Source organism: Aegilops tauschii, chromosome 5 (assembly GCF_002575655.3).
Source record: "Aegilops tauschii subsp. strangulata cultivar AL8/78 chromosome 5, Aet v6.0, whole genome shotgun sequence".
Classification (NCBI taxonomy): domain Eukaryota; kingdom Viridiplantae; phylum Streptophyta; class Magnoliopsida; order Poales; family Poaceae; genus Aegilops; species Aegilops tauschii.
The window spans coordinates 556,165,145-556,182,058 of NC_053039.3; the positions used below are offsets into that span (position 1 = coordinate 556,165,145).

Here is a 16,914-nt window from a genome sequence, read left to right on the forward strand (position 1 = left end):
GTGCATGTGTACGACCCTGTGGTCAATGGTGATTTTTCCCGCCATAGTTGTGGACAACCACCATCGTAAAGCTTATAATCTTTTTCTGGCACTGGGTCACTGCATGTCTATTGTGCTAGGTGCAACTATTCCTAGTGCACTGGGCTTTAACAACTCAAACACACTAGGGGTCCAGGAGCGAGGTTAGCTCTAACAAACATTGAGTCTTAATTATCATTTGTAAGAAATATCTGCAGGTTGCTGAAATACTTCATCATTTTTCTTAAAAAAACAGCCCAAATGATGCGATATATGTTGCATATGCCGCGAGGAACATGACGAACAACCAAGCCAAACCTGTGCTGGACCAGGTATCAGATTGTTTGCGCTGCTGCATTTTTCGGTGTCCTATGAAATGTTTATTGTTCATCAAATGCATATACAATATTGTTGGAAAACTCAACTATTTTTCAATCAAACTGTTCCAGGAAGGATTGCTCGAACATAGGAAGGTGCTTGGATACCTGCTCATGACCATGGATTCCAACATTACGAAGATCAACGGCGTCTAAGCAACATTCTCATGAAGACTATCCATCTTTCTTCACTATAAAAATGTTTGCGACTGAAAGTTGCTGTATGTCTATGATGCCATGTGTACCTAAAAGCCCTCACACACTGTGTGTGTTGTGGTCTGTCAGTGTTAGTGTCCGTAATTTGGTATGAGACTATTTGTTGTCAGTCGTAAAATGCACTTTGTTTTGTATTTGCTGGTCCATGAGACAGCTAATGACTATGTTAAGTGTTCTACATCACTTAATGCCTAAGTTCTACTTCTTCATATACTTTGTTGTCCGCGTGAAATGATGTTTGATTCGGAAACTTAAATCAAATATAACGTGTTCATGTTTGTCTTGTCTGTAAATGTTCTCAAAAACAAATTGTATATGCTGGCGCAAACGAACATAGGAGTGGCAAACGAACATACAACTACCGCGGAGGTAACTTAGATCTAGGCGAAGGATTCAGATATTGACATATGAAACAAATATTCGAAAACCAATCTACTCCACATTTTTTATTACTACAATAGTTTTACGACAACCAGCCGCTAAGATACAAAAGTTCCTTCACATACTTTGTAGGGATGGCCTATGTCTCCCGCGCACAGCTCCGGAGGGCAAACCCTAGCGCCGCAAGCCATATTACCTTCGCCCACTCCCCTCGGCGCAGCCGGATTAAAGCCAGGCGTCGGAAGCGCGCGAGGCTTCTTATACCCTCTATTGGTTGCGGCTGACGCGGGTGGTCGGCGGCGCACGGTGGCGCCGACGCGTTAGGCCTCGCGAGGTGGCCTGTTAAAGCAGCGGCGGCGCTAAGTATTGCAGTTTTCGGTATTCATGACTATAGGCGGTGCACCGGTATTCTAGGGAGATGGAGATGTTTGTGGCATCTACCACAACGTGGTGGTGGCTCATAGCGTTGGTCTAGGTCGTTTCACGGCGACGGCTGGACATATCCGGCGTCGGCCAATAGACGAGCGGCTTGTTTCGTACTTCGGAGTCATCGTGAGGGCATGCCGCCAGACTAAGGCCAGCTGGCGTCGGCGGCGAGGCTTCTTCTACCCTTTCTCCGTGGCTCGGCGGCGAGAGTTGGCGGCATGCTGGCATCGGCGAGAGTCGACGCATTAGGCTTCACAAGGTGGCCTCTTATAGAAGTAGCTGGATCTAGCCGATTCGGCGTAACTAGATCTGACCATTTTCCGTAGACGATACTGTAGGCGGTAAGACATGGTGGTGGCTCGTGGCGATTGTATAGGTCATTTTGCGGCGGCGGCTAGAGATTTTCGACGTCGGCCATCGATTAGCAGCTTGTTTTGTCCTTCTTTCCCTTCCATCGTCGTCCGTGTGCTGCCTTCGTCGAAGGGCTGGACATCTCCCAGTCGTGATCTGTCGCTCGTCTCGCGCCCCGGTAGTAGGACCGGACTAGTCTCTCACTGGGTGCAACAGGACGGGTCGATGTGGCCAGCATTTAGGCCGCCCTATCGGGTATTTGTGCTTGGGCTGGCCAGGGGTGCGAAAGACGGGGCCTTTCCAATCTTCTATTTTCTTGAATAGCGGCGGGTCTCGGATGAGATGGTGTCAAGGTCTTTGTTCCTGGGACGACAATGGGGGTGGTAGCGGTATGCTCATGGGAAAATCCGTGTATTCGGTGCTGCCAGATGACCATGGGATGTGGGCGGCATGGTGGCGTGGGTGTGGCGTTCTATGGCGTCGTGTGTTGGCCGGGTGTGAAAACCTGTCCTATATTCTTGAAGGCGTGGTAAAGATAGGACCAACAAAAAGAGAACAAAAAGAGATTGTCGATATAAGTTAGAAAAGAAAATTCATCATGCATGGAGCCGCAAAAAAAAAATCCATGAACATACGGATTCATGTAAAAATAAAATACAGTACAAAACATAGTACACCAAGGACGCTACAGGTTAAATGAAGTGACACTGAACATAAACTTGCATAACCACATGAGAACATTTGCGCTCGGACTCCCCTAGCAGTGCAATTACCCTTTGTGTGCCCCGGAATCTTGCATAGGCTACACTTCACAATCTTTTTTTTGGATGGAGGGGGTGGCATTGGACCGGCAGTATCTTCATGAGCATGGCATGGGCCGTCCTTGTAGTGTTTTCTAGCTTTCTTAGCCACAATGTAATCCATACGACTCTTTGGGCGAAGGGAGCTAGGTCGTCCTTTAGACAGCACACGTTGTGCAGGAAGAAGTTGGGTTTCTGACCCAACATCAGTTATGGTATGCCGGACAGGATTTGCTTGTTCGGCGATAGTATCAATAAGCATATCTGAAGCCTTCTTACTTGCAATTTTTTCTTTTGCCTCACATATAGCTGCGAACGCCGTTTGGAATGACTCAGACTCGGATTCTGCCTCCTTGATAAGGTCCATAGCAGCCACATATAGAACATTTCTTCTATACGTAATTTGGGAAGACAGCTCCCCCATTTCACCCTCGTTTGCCAGGTGCAGTGGTCTCGATTCCCTTGCCCATAAAGTCCATCTTTTGACTATATTCCTTGGTGGAATCTTGCCAATATTGTTCTGAACTAATACCTGAAAAAACAAAATTACGAGTCAGATGAGAAATCATTAATGTAGTGCTGTAAAAATGAGGTAAAAATGAGTTTGAGACGCATGACATAGGACCATAATGAAAAAAATGTGTGCATACCTTTAATGAATGGCAGCACAACAGGCCGACATGATCAAAAAATCCACAATCACATGTGACAAAGTCCCCACCGTCTTCCACTTTGACGGTGAATACCTTTTTGTCATAATCAGTTAAGGCTAGTTGCGGCGACAATTTGACCTTGTAGACGTGTCCAGGCTTGGAACGGCGTGCATCAAATGAGCCTGATCTAAAAAGTTCGTGTGAAAATTTTTCGTACAAGGCCTTCGTGTACACAGCCGCTGCATCTATCTCGATAGTAGCGCCAATTACAAGCCGCCTGCGTGTCTTTTATTCAGTGGAATAAGTATATAATGTGTGAGATAAAATAAAATAATGTCAGATAGTAGCTGGAGTAGTACTCATACTATACAAACAAAATACATGCATGCCTTTTATACCTGACATAATTTGCCTCGTCTTCTGCCTGGCTCCTGGAATCAAGCAATTTGTTGTACTGCTTAACAAACAAGTGCATTGGGGATGATCTGCTGATGAACTTTTTGAGGAGATGATTCGCACTCTCGCTCCGTTGCGTGCCGGTCATCCCGGCACAGAATGTGCCCATGAAGTATGGCATTGCCCACATGTCCCTCCACTTGAAAATCCTGCGAAGGTACTTGTTTCCTTGAAGTTTGTATTTTTTAATCAATTGATGCCACTTTCGCTCAAATGATTCTACATCCGTCTCTTCATTTACTATCGCGTGGAATTCCTTCTTGAAGGCAGAATGTTTGTTGTACACGTGTCCAATTTTCTCTTTCAAGACCTTTAACACATGCCATCTGCACCACCTATGACGGGTGTGGGGCATTGTACTTCGTAAAGCATTTTGCATAGCTTTGCATTGATCTGTAGGAGTATCAAAGAAGAATGATCAAACTAAGGCGAACATATAATAGCATATGTACAACCTGACAAACTACAACAATGTATGAAGACAACTTTTATAATCTGACCTGTCAATATAGTAGTAGGATGTTTCCCGTCCATCAAGTCAATAAAGTTTCTGAATGCCCATTCAAATGTGGGAGTCTTTTCATCAACCATGAGGACGCCGCCAAAAATAATAGACTGGAAATGGTTATTGACACCAACAAAAAGCCCAAATGGCATGTTATATAGGTTGGTCCTGTAAGTGGTGTCGAAAGTAACCACATCACCGAAATGTGCATAATCCAGCCGATTTTTACCATTACACCATATTACTGTTTTCACCCTGCTTTCACCGTCTACTTGCACACAAACTTTGAAGTCCGGATCTGTGGCACTCATATCCTGAAGTATACTAGTGGTTTTGGCCATATCATCAGCGATGGAATCATGAGCTATGGTTGCACACAGAGTTCTCAATGTCTGCTTCCTAAAAGGCACGCCTAGAGAAGAGCCAAGACCTGACCCTAATATGTTGTATATCTGGTCAAACCTGATGTTGTTCTCCCTGAGGTTACGAATAAAATCCTTTGCTAAAGGACTTATAACGCTATGTGATTTCCACTGTTTTTTCTCGCCACACTTCACAGATAGTGGGTGATTGTGCTTGTTAATGAAAACGGTCACATACCATCCATGGTCGTCAGTTCGATGTAGTCTTATACGAGCTTCACAACCAGTGCGGCATGTTGTTGTGTTGGGCCTTTCTTCTTTGCCCTGTAATAATGGTAAAGACACAGAGTGAAAGGCAGACAAAAAAAGTATGAACCAATAATCCGACCGAGACAAAAACAAACAATTAAGATTAAAATGATGCATACCGCACACTGGCGAACGATGTCCTGCATTGTTCTGTAATTTTTGTTATTAGTGCTACTCTTTCCATAGCGCATACCAAAACCACACTCCCAAGAGAACATGTTGTAGAAATCGTAGGCTTCATCCTTTGAATCAAAGATTGTTCCAACACTTGGAACGAACACATCTGCATCGTCCCTAAAAGCAGCGCGCTCCACACACTTCTGGAACGGACTTTTTACTGCAGGGGCAATTCTGTAGTCCATTCCTTCAAACGCTTCCCGTTTACTACATATTTCGGCAAAACCGTTATAGAGTATTGAAACAAAGTTATAATAATGTAACGACCCAGCAAAAACGTAGAGAAACAAAACAACCGAGGAGTAATAAAACATGACCTGTTTGCACAGTGTGCTTACAAAACTATGCTAAATATTTTTTTAAGCATGATTTTTTGGATTGTGTTGCTTAAAAGACTGTGTTGATATGTTTTCCAAAGAACATCCTGTCGTACTCACAAACATTGATGAATTTTAACGGCGGCAAATATAGTCCAAAATAGTACTAATAAAAAAACTAGCTGTCATTTACACACAAAACCTGACGTTTTGCTGATGGTTCACACAATTGAAAACCTCGCTGTAAATATCGAACAAGACTAATTAACAACACAAACGACACTTGACAGTTCATAAATTATGCCATTATCACCATCGTACACCACAGAAAAACTACTTCTAACAATAGTTAAAAAATCCCAGTGTAAAAAAAACAAAATGTACTACCTTTTCCGCTTAGGTGCCGATCTTCCAGAATGCAGTTCTGAGAACTCTGGATTCGCTGTGATTGAATCAACAACACCACAGCCAGGATTAGAACAATCTGATAGCTCCGTGATGCCTTTGTTTGATCTGAAAGGAGGGGGTCGCAGGTGCTTGAGTAATTTTTTCAGGGGAAAAAAGATAAGTATGTAAATCAAACATGAGACGGCATCTTTCTGATGGCCACTGAACGGGGTAAATACCTGTTAGAGAGCGTATCCATGCCGGCAGGAGTGAGATCAACAGCCATGTGCTGATGGTCTAAAGAGGTGTCTTCTTCGCTATCCATGCCGGATGGAGCTCTCATGCTGCGAGCAAAGGAGTTGTTGGCAGAATGGGCTCCTCATCCGCTATATGTAGCAGCCTGGAAGATGAACAGTACCACAAATGAATGAGCACTGGATAGCTTTTTTATTCATAGTCCTGCCCAACATCCATCGGCTCAAGTGCTAAAGCTTTTAGATAAGTGTGCCATCCATCATTACGATGAAAAAAAAACTAGCCACCGCAGGCCTAGGGCTGTGCCAGCTAATCGCTGGAATCAAAGAGACTAACGAGGCCTCTGGCTGTTTGGGCCTTAATTGATCCTTTTTGAATTCAAATGATACACGGATCCACGTGCAGAAGGCTGGGCAATCCTACGGCGTGGACCATAGATTCGGCCGAACCATGGTTCAGAATCTCGCGTCTCCTCCATAAACTCCATCAAGAAATCAGCATGCGGGAGTGAGCCAGATCAAGTTAGGCGGCGGCTTTTTTTTCGAATTGGGGGAAATGGCTGGCAGCAGATACTTGTTTCGATGCGCTCTGTTGTGTGTAGGCGAGGACATAGCCATCAACGAGGACCTCACCCAGACGGGCCTGCTGCTCCCGATAAACGTCGTGCTCCTGGCTGGTCGTCGATCCCACATGACACAAATCATCAAATATCATTGCCGTGACCAAGCACACCTAACAATAACAGGTGCTGCTCAGATTTGAACATCGAGATAGGAAAAACAAAGGGGAAAAGAAGGAACAAAACCAGGCACGGCGAGGCAGGGATCTGCTGTTCGCGTACTTAGGTGGGGCGGCGTGGACGAGGGCCAATCGGCGATGCAGATTTCTCGGTCGGGGAAGAGCTCAGTAGATCGGAGCTGGGGACTCGGCGATGGTTTCCTCGCTGCCGGATCTGGCACCTGCATCTTCATGTTGTGTCTAGGTGGTGGTCGCCCTCTACGGCCCTGGATCCGACGTAAAAAAACGAGAACGAACAACAGGTGGAGGCCGCCGTCGGCGGTGGTCTCGCCTGACCTGGGCGCCGTGGTCCCTCGCCGCCGGCTTCTGACATGAGTGAGGGAAGGGAGGAGGGAGCGCAAGGAGGCTGTGGTGGGGACGAGACTTGCCTGCTCCTTCCCATGCTCCCGCATACGTGGCTTGATTTTGATTGGAAGAAAGTAAGGCCCGGCTCCACCGCCTGAAAATTAGGGGGGAGATGATTAGATTAGAAAAGAAAAAAGGAAAAGAAAAGCCGTAGGATGAAGTGGGAGCATCGAGAGGGATCCCTGTGGTGGGGGGTGGCCCGGGGTGGGGCGCGGGTGATGTGGCAGGAGCGGGATAGGAACATATTGTGCTGGCCTGGTACACATTCCTCGGCAATTACGCATTTTGTACCGTACTCCCGCTGGTATTGTTTTTGTATTGGGTGCCTAATCCGAGTAGAGCCTTCACAGCACGCATCACGAACCGGACATGCATGACCCAGATACCGTGTGCACTGGACGCCGTGCGCTGAAAGTGCGCTCCGGCCTGCAAGGCTCTTTCTTCTGAACTATCAAGCCCAGGACTAATGGAGATTTGCCAGTCACGTGTGCAAAACAAAGTTAAAGTGTTTAGATGGTTGCTATACTTTGCTCACCTGACCACTCGTGCCAACCTCTTGCATAAACATATCATACAAGATGACAGCTGCCCTCGATGCTCACGCGCCTCTGAATGCAGAGATCACATTTTCTTCAACTGCTTGGTGGCAAGGAAGTATAGCGAGGAATTGGCACCAGACCTCGATTCAACCCCACGAGCAACATTCGGGCCTCTACAACACCCTCACACCTGCCTACAACTCTGACTCCCTTTATCCTTCTAATTAAACAGATGGTATTCACTGGGGTGTCTCTCACACACCTGGATACTATCCGTGCCATTAGAGATGACATGACTATGTAGGCTCATCGCCTAAAATATCATGTTCTTCGTGATCACGCCGGCATATGGCGTGATCCCCTGTCAGCTGTTGTATCTGGATAAGATGTAAAACGACGCAACACCCCTAAGTGAAGTGCATCATAGGTCCTCAAACTATTTCAGAGGTGTCATGTAGGTCCTCAAACTATGAAAATCGTCATCCAAGTCCTCAAAGTGCAATGTGTGTGCCATCCTGGTCCTCAAACTATTTCAAAGATTTCAATTAGGCCATTGAATTATTTCAAAGGTGTCACATGTATACAGACTTATTATACTTCAAGGATTTTTGAGGACCAAGATGACACTTTTTATAGTTCGAGGACCTACATGACACCTTCAAAATAGTTCAAGGACCTAGGATGCACTTCACTCTTGAAATATATCCAGGTGGGGAGCCCTTCCCCCCTGACCATTAGAAAAACAAATAGCATGAGACATCACCAAGTATAGAACTAACAAACAGTTGCACCTCCCATACGGAAAACATTTTGTGGGATATTACAGGGAATAGGTTCCACATTAAGCATGAGATGATCTAGACCAAGTATACAGCTTGCATCCTCCTAATGGAAAATATTCTTGCTGCACCAAGGAGCATTTCTTGTCTATGAAGCAAACAAAGCCCACATTGATTTTAACCATGCCTGATAAAGATTTTAATCATGCCCCATAACCACTCCAGCAATGACCACCTTGCATCTAGCTAGAAGAATGGCAACTTTATGGGCGTACGCCAAACCAGTTCACCATAATAATTGGGATAAATAAAGCAATCAACAGAAGGATACATCAAACATATATTGCTGATATTCATGACGCAAGCTTCGATGACACTTTGTTTAATGTCATACGCCAGCCTGATGGTCATTGTTTTAAGCATTGGCGCCCATCTGAATACCATTGTGATGAAATCAATCTCACTGCTCCCTCCGCTGAAGCCTTCAATTTTTACTTCTTCAAGATGAGTCAAGGAGATACTTTGGCTCCTCCAGTTCTTGGGCTCATTACAAAGACATTTTTCAAGACATTTTGATGTTTGTGAAATCTAGAACATAAAAACCATTAGAATGTATTTTGAAAAAGTAGTGAGCGTAAGATATATGAGCATCATGGAGAATTACCCGGCACCACTCTGATAGGATAACCTTAAGCCTCTGTACAGCGGTTCGAATTTGATGCATCCCTAGGAGACGCAACATCAATGCTCCAAGGACATGCCCCTTTGTGCTGAGATGTAGCTCCAACGCAGAAAAGTTGGTAATCAGAAGTTTCTTCATCTCATCCGCAAAGTTTAGCAGCGCTGCACCAGAATGAAAAATATTCTGCAAAACAAAATAGTTATTAGGCATGAGAATTAACAAACGCCTTCAAGTATGAAAATACAGCCGACAAATCTGAAGGATTGACAAAGTGGATAAGAGGCGTACATAGGGAAATATGTTCAAGACAAGGACATGAATGCGAGGGGGCTGCAAAGACGCCCCTTCCTGGTCGTTGATGTTGCTGAGCCCCACATCTTTGTATTTGTCGCACTCTATGGTCTCTAACCTCATGCTCTCGAGCGACAAAAAACCAAATAAAAGAGGAAACTTTGTATACGAGAGCCTCAATGAGACCTTCTCCACCATCGGCGTCGCGATAGAGACACTGAGGTCCATGTCGGCCTTGACCTTCAGGTTCAGCTGTTTAAGCAATGGAGTCACAATGTCAATGCCCTGACATTCCGTGTCTTTATGGGCATCAAGGTAAAGCTCCTGTAGCGACGTCGAGTGGACTGTGACTGTGAGGTTGTCTGTATGATTATCTATGGCCGCCCTGAGAATGCGCAAGCGCGGACAGCGGGTGACCAATGTGCAAAGGTCGGGGATGGTGCAACCCTCGAGGGACAGCTTCTCGAGCGCGGGGAACTCGCCCGCCGGTAGCACTGTGAAGCAGACGGCGTACAAGTTCATCTCAATCGACGTGGTGCGGTCGAAGCGGGGCAGGTCGACATTATAGCATTCTTGGTAGCCCTGGGTGAGGACGAGCTCCTGCGGTGAGAGCCTTGCCATGGCACCCAGAAGGGACACGAAGCGAGCGACCCCAATATTGTACATCCCCATGCTGTGCCTCATACTACGAATAGTAATGTGGTTGATGCGGAGGAGGGACACGACGAGGCCGAGAGCTGCAGCCGCTTCCAGCGAGGCCAGCGCCGCTTCCAGCGAGTCCGGATCGGCGTCGCGAAAGGTGACGCTGAGCACACGTAGGCGTGGGCAGCGGCTGATCATGGTGCCAAGGTCGACAATGTTGCCGGAGAGAGACAACCTCTCGAGCACGGGGAGCTCGCCAGCGGGCGGTGGCTTGAGGCGGAGGTGACACGTGTCCAGCTCGATCGATGTGGCCCGGCGGAAGCACGGCATGGCGATCTCGACGGGACGTCCTGGTTTTACAGCAGAAGACCACGGGAGGATGAAGACGAGCTCCTCCGGTGAGACCCGCGCGGCGGCGCGCAGCAGCGACTTGGCGCTGGAGTCTTCGGCCTTGCCCCACTCCCTCGACCAAAAAAACGGGAAACGGATGTCGAGAAGAGAAACGGCTGCGGGAAGGCCGACGCGGTCTAGCGCCGCTATAATCTTGCCGGTCGGGAGGTCGCGAAAGATGAGATCGGGGAGGCCGGCCCAGAGGCCACGCCACCGGCGCGAGAGGACGCCGGTGCGCGCGGCGGCGCGGGCGCAGCGCAGGCGCACGAGGATCTGGATGATCATGTCTTCGGGGAGGGCGCTGATGTGGTCATCTCCGTCTGGATCACAAACCGGGCGACCTCCATGCGGCGACGGCGGCGGCGGCGAGCGCTTGAGGCGGCGTCTCGGTTGCACTTCCATCAGGAAAAAGAGAAGATCTCCTCTACGTTTTCTGTTTTGTTTTTTAAGGCAGATATAATGATATATTCCCCACTGCTTTTTCTTTCTTTTTTTAGGGAAACTTTTTCCCCTTTTTTCTAGTATAACCTTTTTTTTCCTTATGAGGCAAATATATCGGCCCAGCTCAATCTTTGATATCACGGCCCACAAAGCAACAATATCTCTATCTTTCTAGAGATAGGACAAGCCATCCAACCCCATATCTCAAAAAGGAAAGGGAAAAATCAACCCCAGGTTCCTGGTGTTAAACTGTCTTAGAACTTTGTATGCCATGTCTTTGGCATGACTTAGAACTTTTCATGACTAGTTTGTGATGAATATAGTGATTTTTTTTTTGCAACGTAAAGTGTATAGTTGGTAGCTCTCAGTTCGTCGAGGCACTTTGAGTGATCTTGGGATTTAAAATCTGCGAGGAACTTGTAATTCATAAATGCCGACTTAGACTCATCTGTGTCTGCTAACACATTTTGGAACTGAAAAATAAAGGCTAACAATTAAAGACAAGACCTTAAAAATCACAAACTATTTATGCAACTTTGAAAATCACAAGTTTGTAGTTGGCCAATTGCCTCTTCGGATATTTTTACCCTTGCAATCCGAAAAGAACAAGATTCATGTTGATTTCCTCGAGTAATCTTATTACCTAATTTCCTTTCTGAATTTCTTGTGCACGTTTAGAATATTACTTGGTTAGATAGGAATATATCAATGTGCATTTTGTCCAATTGTGAAATCAAGGACCACCTGATGTTGATCATTATCCTCCGTAAGAATCCAAAGCCGTTTTAGGCGCTTCAGAACAAGCGCTTTAGAACAAGGTTTGACGAGCGGGTCCACTCTATGAGTATGTAGTACCTCAAGCTTTGGTTTCAAATAGGACAGTTCTATTTCAAAACCATTGGTGCTATGTTCAGGGGCGAATCTATATGCAAGGCTGTTTGGGGGTTGGGGGGGGGGGGGGGGGGGGGGTGGATGCCCCCACTCGTTTTTTCAGCCCACCTATGCTAGGCCCAGGATACAGAGCATTGCCCCCACTCAGCCCAAGGCGGCAATTCCTATTTTCCGCCCGCGAGCGGCAAATCGTCGAGAACACGCCCACGGGTGGGCCGGCCCAGTTGACGTGCTGCACATTGCTGCTTCAGTTTTTTGTTCGTTTTTTTCTTTTCTGATTTTTTTTTCTTTTCATTTCTGTTTCTATATCCTTTTATATTATTTTTTCCTTTTTATGATTTTTTTCTTTTTACTGTTCTTTTTCCCTATATTACAAAGTTCATTGCGTGTTGCCAACATGTTAATTGTATATTTAGGAAATGTTCAAGTATATTACAAAAAGTTCATCATGCATTATAAAATATTCATCATATATTAGAAATTGTTCAATGAATATAAAGTATTCCCTATATTCTTCATTATAAAATCAGTGTTATAATATACAAATGTTGAGTGTGTATTCAAAAATTGTTCAATGTATATTAAAAATGTTCAATGCATTTAAAAAAATCAACACATATATTTATGTTTTTTAAAATGTTCATCATATATTAAAAAAAGTTCATTGTGCATAATTTAAAATGTTCATTGTATATTAAGAAAATGTTCAACGGATACTACCAAATGTTCAATGTGTATTATTCGAATTTTTTCAAAAGAAGTTTAATACTTAATGTTTCGCGCCATGAATCAATCAGTTGAACTTACCAGTTCTGTAAGCTAATTTCCACCAGATAACGAGAAGGAGGTCGCGAGTTCGAGTCCACTTGCGTAGCACTTTTTCAGTATTTTTTGTGCGCCTGAAGATCAATAGCTCCAAATGGGCCAGTCCATTCTCCCACGGGTGGCAAATAGGAGCTCTCGCCCAAGGCATTTGCCCCCACTCCTTTTATTTTTCTGTTGTGTGTATAAAGCCCGTGTTTGGGAAATAGATGGGTTATTATTAATTTTTGCATGGCAATATGTGTCTCATTCATATCATAAAGATAAAAGTACAAGTCACGTAAGGACCGACATGACAAAAGTGAAAAGATGGCAGAACATCTCTGAGCTTGACACCAACGCCGGCCACCTGCCTCCGGCACCACCACAACAGCCATCGAAGGAAAAAAATGAGGGATCATCTCGTCAACCGAGCTCGACGCAGCTCCATCACTGATATGCAGCTTGCGGACCTCCAAGGTAGCTCATCAAAAGTGAAGCCTTTACCATTGGACGAATCAGACCGGGGCAACACCCCGGACACGCCATCCAACTCTATATCTGGCACCCAACCACGATTAAGACGTCGAAGTAGGAAACCATATCTGTCATCCACGAACCACGAACTCAGCCCACGTTCCGTCTTCTAGATGTCATCAATGCAGACCACAATCTGCGTCCGTTCCTGGACTACCTCCCAACCTCCGCGCCGACGCCGTCATAATGACGGGGCCCGAGGACATAGGTCCACAAGGAGGATGCCGCCCATCTACCAGCAGGCCTCATGCATACGATCAGGTGGTTCTCGCTATAAATGTACTGAGTATAGGACTTTAGGTCGAGTTTGAGATGCGTATTTCACATGATCTGCTGCTCGCGTGATCGCCTTGACGAGCGGAAGTCGCCGCCGCCGCCGCCTGCTGCTCTACGTAGACATACACGACGCCCGTCCAGCGATCAGCCCAGCCGGCCGGCCGGCTCGGCATCCCCATGGAAGAAGTTGTACTGATCAATCATTCAATCAAGGTAAGCCCTAGGTTTAGCGTTTAGTTCTTATTTTCTTCTCCCAATTTCCACATTATTATTCTGTCATGATTTCCGTGTTAAAAAGGCAGCACATTGTATCAAATATCCATGTGTATAAATTCCAGTGTTAAATTGACGTCCTAGTGGTTAGTTTGAGCACAGGAAGTAGTATTTCAATTTATTCATACTGATGTTTCTTAATTTATTGTGGCTCAAGTGGTTAGTTTACTTTTTATTTTGACAATGAACTTGTCTTAATTACCTGTGTGATCATATTGCGTCTTACACAATATATGTATGCTTGTGTGGTTGGCTTTTTAAATGATCTAGCCACTAGTTCGTAACAAGATTTCTGAAACAAAAAATCGTATACATCTTTGCCCCCTCTCATTTTTCATCCCGGCTCCATCCCTGCTCTGAATCATGCGATGCCTCACACCTTTTCTTCATCTAAACCTGGAGTTGCTCCAGTTCTCAAGAGTACCGGAAAAAGCTGTGACCGAGCGACAGGAAGAGTGGATGCCCACTTGAAGTATGTCAAGCATATGTTGTGATTATAATTTAGACTTGTCTTGTGATCTAGAAAAAATGCCTCGTTGTCATGCTGGAGTGTCCCATGGTGACCGTCATGTATTTGGTCGTCATTTGCCTACAATATGAGAAACTATCAATGCACCAGTGTAAGTGTTTTCACAAATAAAATATACATATACGGATATGCCCGTTGCATTATCTCGAACTTAGGTAATTGTTATGTTCAAACGTGAGCATTGAAGTTGTAGATTAGCATGTCATGCTCATGATATTGAAGAAATCGAGAAGTATCATTTGAGGCACAAAACTAGAACGTTCCTCTCATGCTGGTTGTGCCATTTGGGGTTACTACTGGATGCCTATTGTGGTTTGTCCGTGTGTGCTAAGCAGTGGCGGATCCAGGACCCAGGTCGGGGGGGGGGGGGGGGGGGGGGGGCTCGGCCCGTGGCGTGAAAATGAATTACTTCATTGACTATAGCATATAGCCATTGTCATGCATGTCGTTGGCCGCCTTGGCGGAGACGGCTGATGGGCGATCTGTTTCGCTGAGCTTGCCGACGCCGGAGCCGGTTCATCCGAGTTGTATGTCGGCGATCGGTGTTTTGGTCCATGGTCAGAACGCAGCGGAATACGTCCGCTCCGTGGGTTTGGACTCAAAATTTGAATCACATGTACGATCGTGCACGACTTATATATCCACGTCTGCAACTATCCGTCGAGTATGGGAATGTGATCCCGAAGGTCCGAGTCTTCTATTTGGCGTGTCCTAAAAGGGATCATTCGGGTTGAATGCACCTTAAGACATCGGCAATACAAGAACTTGGAAGATGCAAAGTTTGTATGGCGATGGATAAAGACTCATGCTCTTATTCATTGCTCGCATGCAAGACAGCTCTGGGAAGAAGCTCAACTGTTGTTTGAATATTGACTGTCGTGGTTGCATCCTTGTACATGGCCCGCGATGTTCTATGTGACCAACAGTTTGCAGAGAGGGAGCGGGTGATCATCAAAAAAGTGATTTGGGCTATATGACATTCTCGGAATCGCCTTCCCCAATACCAGGAAAAGATCGATCCGGCCAACTCTGTGTGGCGTATCAAAGAAGATCTTGCAATCTTGGAGATTCCTAAGCAACACTTGAAAGTTTGTGAGGATATGGTTGGCACCCTCTTAAAATCAATACAGATGCAGCCATTCACTTTGATGGCGGCAACGATGGAGCAGGAGGCGTGGCTCGATCAAAAAATCACCTACTGGGAGCTTGGAGCAAACCCCTCATGGGTGTTATCGATCCTCTAATAGCAGAAGCCATGTCTGTTCGTGAAGGCATGCACTTCCACAAAGCTCATAGGTATTCAGGAGGTGATCATCGGACAGACTGCCTGGAGGTTCCAGAACTCTAAAAAAAACCCGACACAACTCCCTTTCAGTTGTGGCACCCTTGTTTTTTGAAATAGGAGAGCTAGCTAGTAATTTCATTTCTTTTGATATTCAACATGTAATAATCCGGTCAGCCAACTATCCAGCTCATTTTTGTGCTAAGCATGCTTGCACATTGACTGTGACAGAAAGTTGGCTGGAAGAGACCCCTAGCTTCCTGGTGAGTAGCCTTTTGCCGATGATACAGTGAATGCATTCATATGAATAAAGCTCTCAATATTGCCTGGAAAAAAAGAGTTGTGGAATCGTATGATGTCGACTCCTTTCTGCAATCGAGGATGGAAAGAGGAGATTGCAGCGGCTTGGACATTTGCAGCCAATCATGGCTCTTGACAAAGGGCACGGCTATACCTATACCGCACTTGCAGCGAGGTGAACGTCGTGCTCGCCTACTACACAGCTCACAGCTTATGGGCCGGGCTCAACAACCTTGTCCCTTGGAAATAACATCAGTATTTCAGTGATGGCCTCATTCTGTTTCTTTTTTCACTATTAACTTTATTTCTTTATATTTTTAAAATATACTAAATATACATATTACAAAAAAAGTTACTTCAATTTTTCAAATTGTCCATCGCACATTTAAAAATATTCATGCCGTGAAAACAAATGTCCGCGCAATTTTCTTAAAAGTTTATATCATTCAAAAAAATGTTCGTGACATTTAAAAAATGTTCAAATATTTCAAAAATATGTTCATGACATTTGAAAACATTGAAAATTATAAATAAAATGCTCATGTAGTTTAATACTTCGTCAAAAATGCTCTTATATTATGGGACGGAGGTGTAAAAAACGCTATTATATTATGGGATGGAGGGAGTATTTTGCACCATTCGAAAAACATTCGTGTCATTTAAGAATGTTCACATGTTTTACAATATGTTCATGATTTTTTTGAAAAATGTTAATGCATTTTTGTAAATATTTACATAATTTTTAAATATATTTCATACCATTCAGATATCAATATGGATTTGAATATTTTCATATTTATTCGAGAACAATGTAACATGTATTTGTGAAAATGTTACTACAATGAAAACAATGTTCATGTAATTTTTAAAAATTGTTTTGTGGCTTAAAAACAATGTTCGACGTGTATCTAAAAAATATTTAACATGTATTTGAAAATGTTCATCATATATTTGAAAATGACCAATGTGTATAAAAAATATTCCAAATGTCTTCAAGAAAAATTACAATATGTATTGAAAAAAACACAGGAAGAAAATCGGTAAAGAAACATAGAAAACCAAAATAAAAAAGAAAACTGAAAGAGAAAACACACATAAAAAAGAAAAGAATAATCCATATGGAAGCTA

The 16,914-nt window shown here is 44.7% G+C and overlaps 2 protein-coding genes across 2 annotated transcripts; both read right to left on the reverse strand.

The window, feature by feature from the left end:
- Nucleotides 1-2,388: 2,388 nt before the first annotated feature.
- On the reverse strand, nucleotides 2,389-7,274 carry LOC109733098 (protein FAR1-RELATED SEQUENCE 5-like). The gene is made up of 8 exons (XM_073498412.1): nucleotides 6,832-7,274; nucleotides 5,975-6,722; nucleotides 5,736-5,861; nucleotides 4,974-5,238; nucleotides 4,179-4,869; nucleotides 3,621-4,071; nucleotides 3,220-3,507; nucleotides 2,389-3,101 (listed from the first exon to the last, which is right to left on the reverse strand). Exons 2-7 carry the CDS (start codon nucleotides 6,076-6,078, stop codon nucleotides 3,489-3,491), a joined length of 1,656 nt encoding a protein of 551 aa, XP_073354513.1. The 5' UTR covers nucleotides 6,079-6,722; nucleotides 6,832-7,274; the 3' UTR covers nucleotides 2,389-3,101; nucleotides 3,220-3,488.
- A 1,325-nt stretch (nucleotides 7,275-8,599) lies between these two features.
- Nucleotides 8,600-10,858, reverse strand: LOC141023154 (uncharacterized). Its single transcript, XM_073499488.1, has 4 exons — nucleotides 9,422-10,858; nucleotides 9,116-9,316; nucleotides 8,893-9,039; nucleotides 8,600-8,638 (listed from the first exon to the last, which is right to left on the reverse strand). Exons 1-4 carry the CDS (start codon nucleotides 10,856-10,858, stop codon nucleotides 8,600-8,602), a joined length of 1,824 nt encoding a protein of 607 aa, XP_073355589.1.
- Between the last annotated feature and the right edge of the window lie 6,056 nt (nucleotides 10,859-16,914).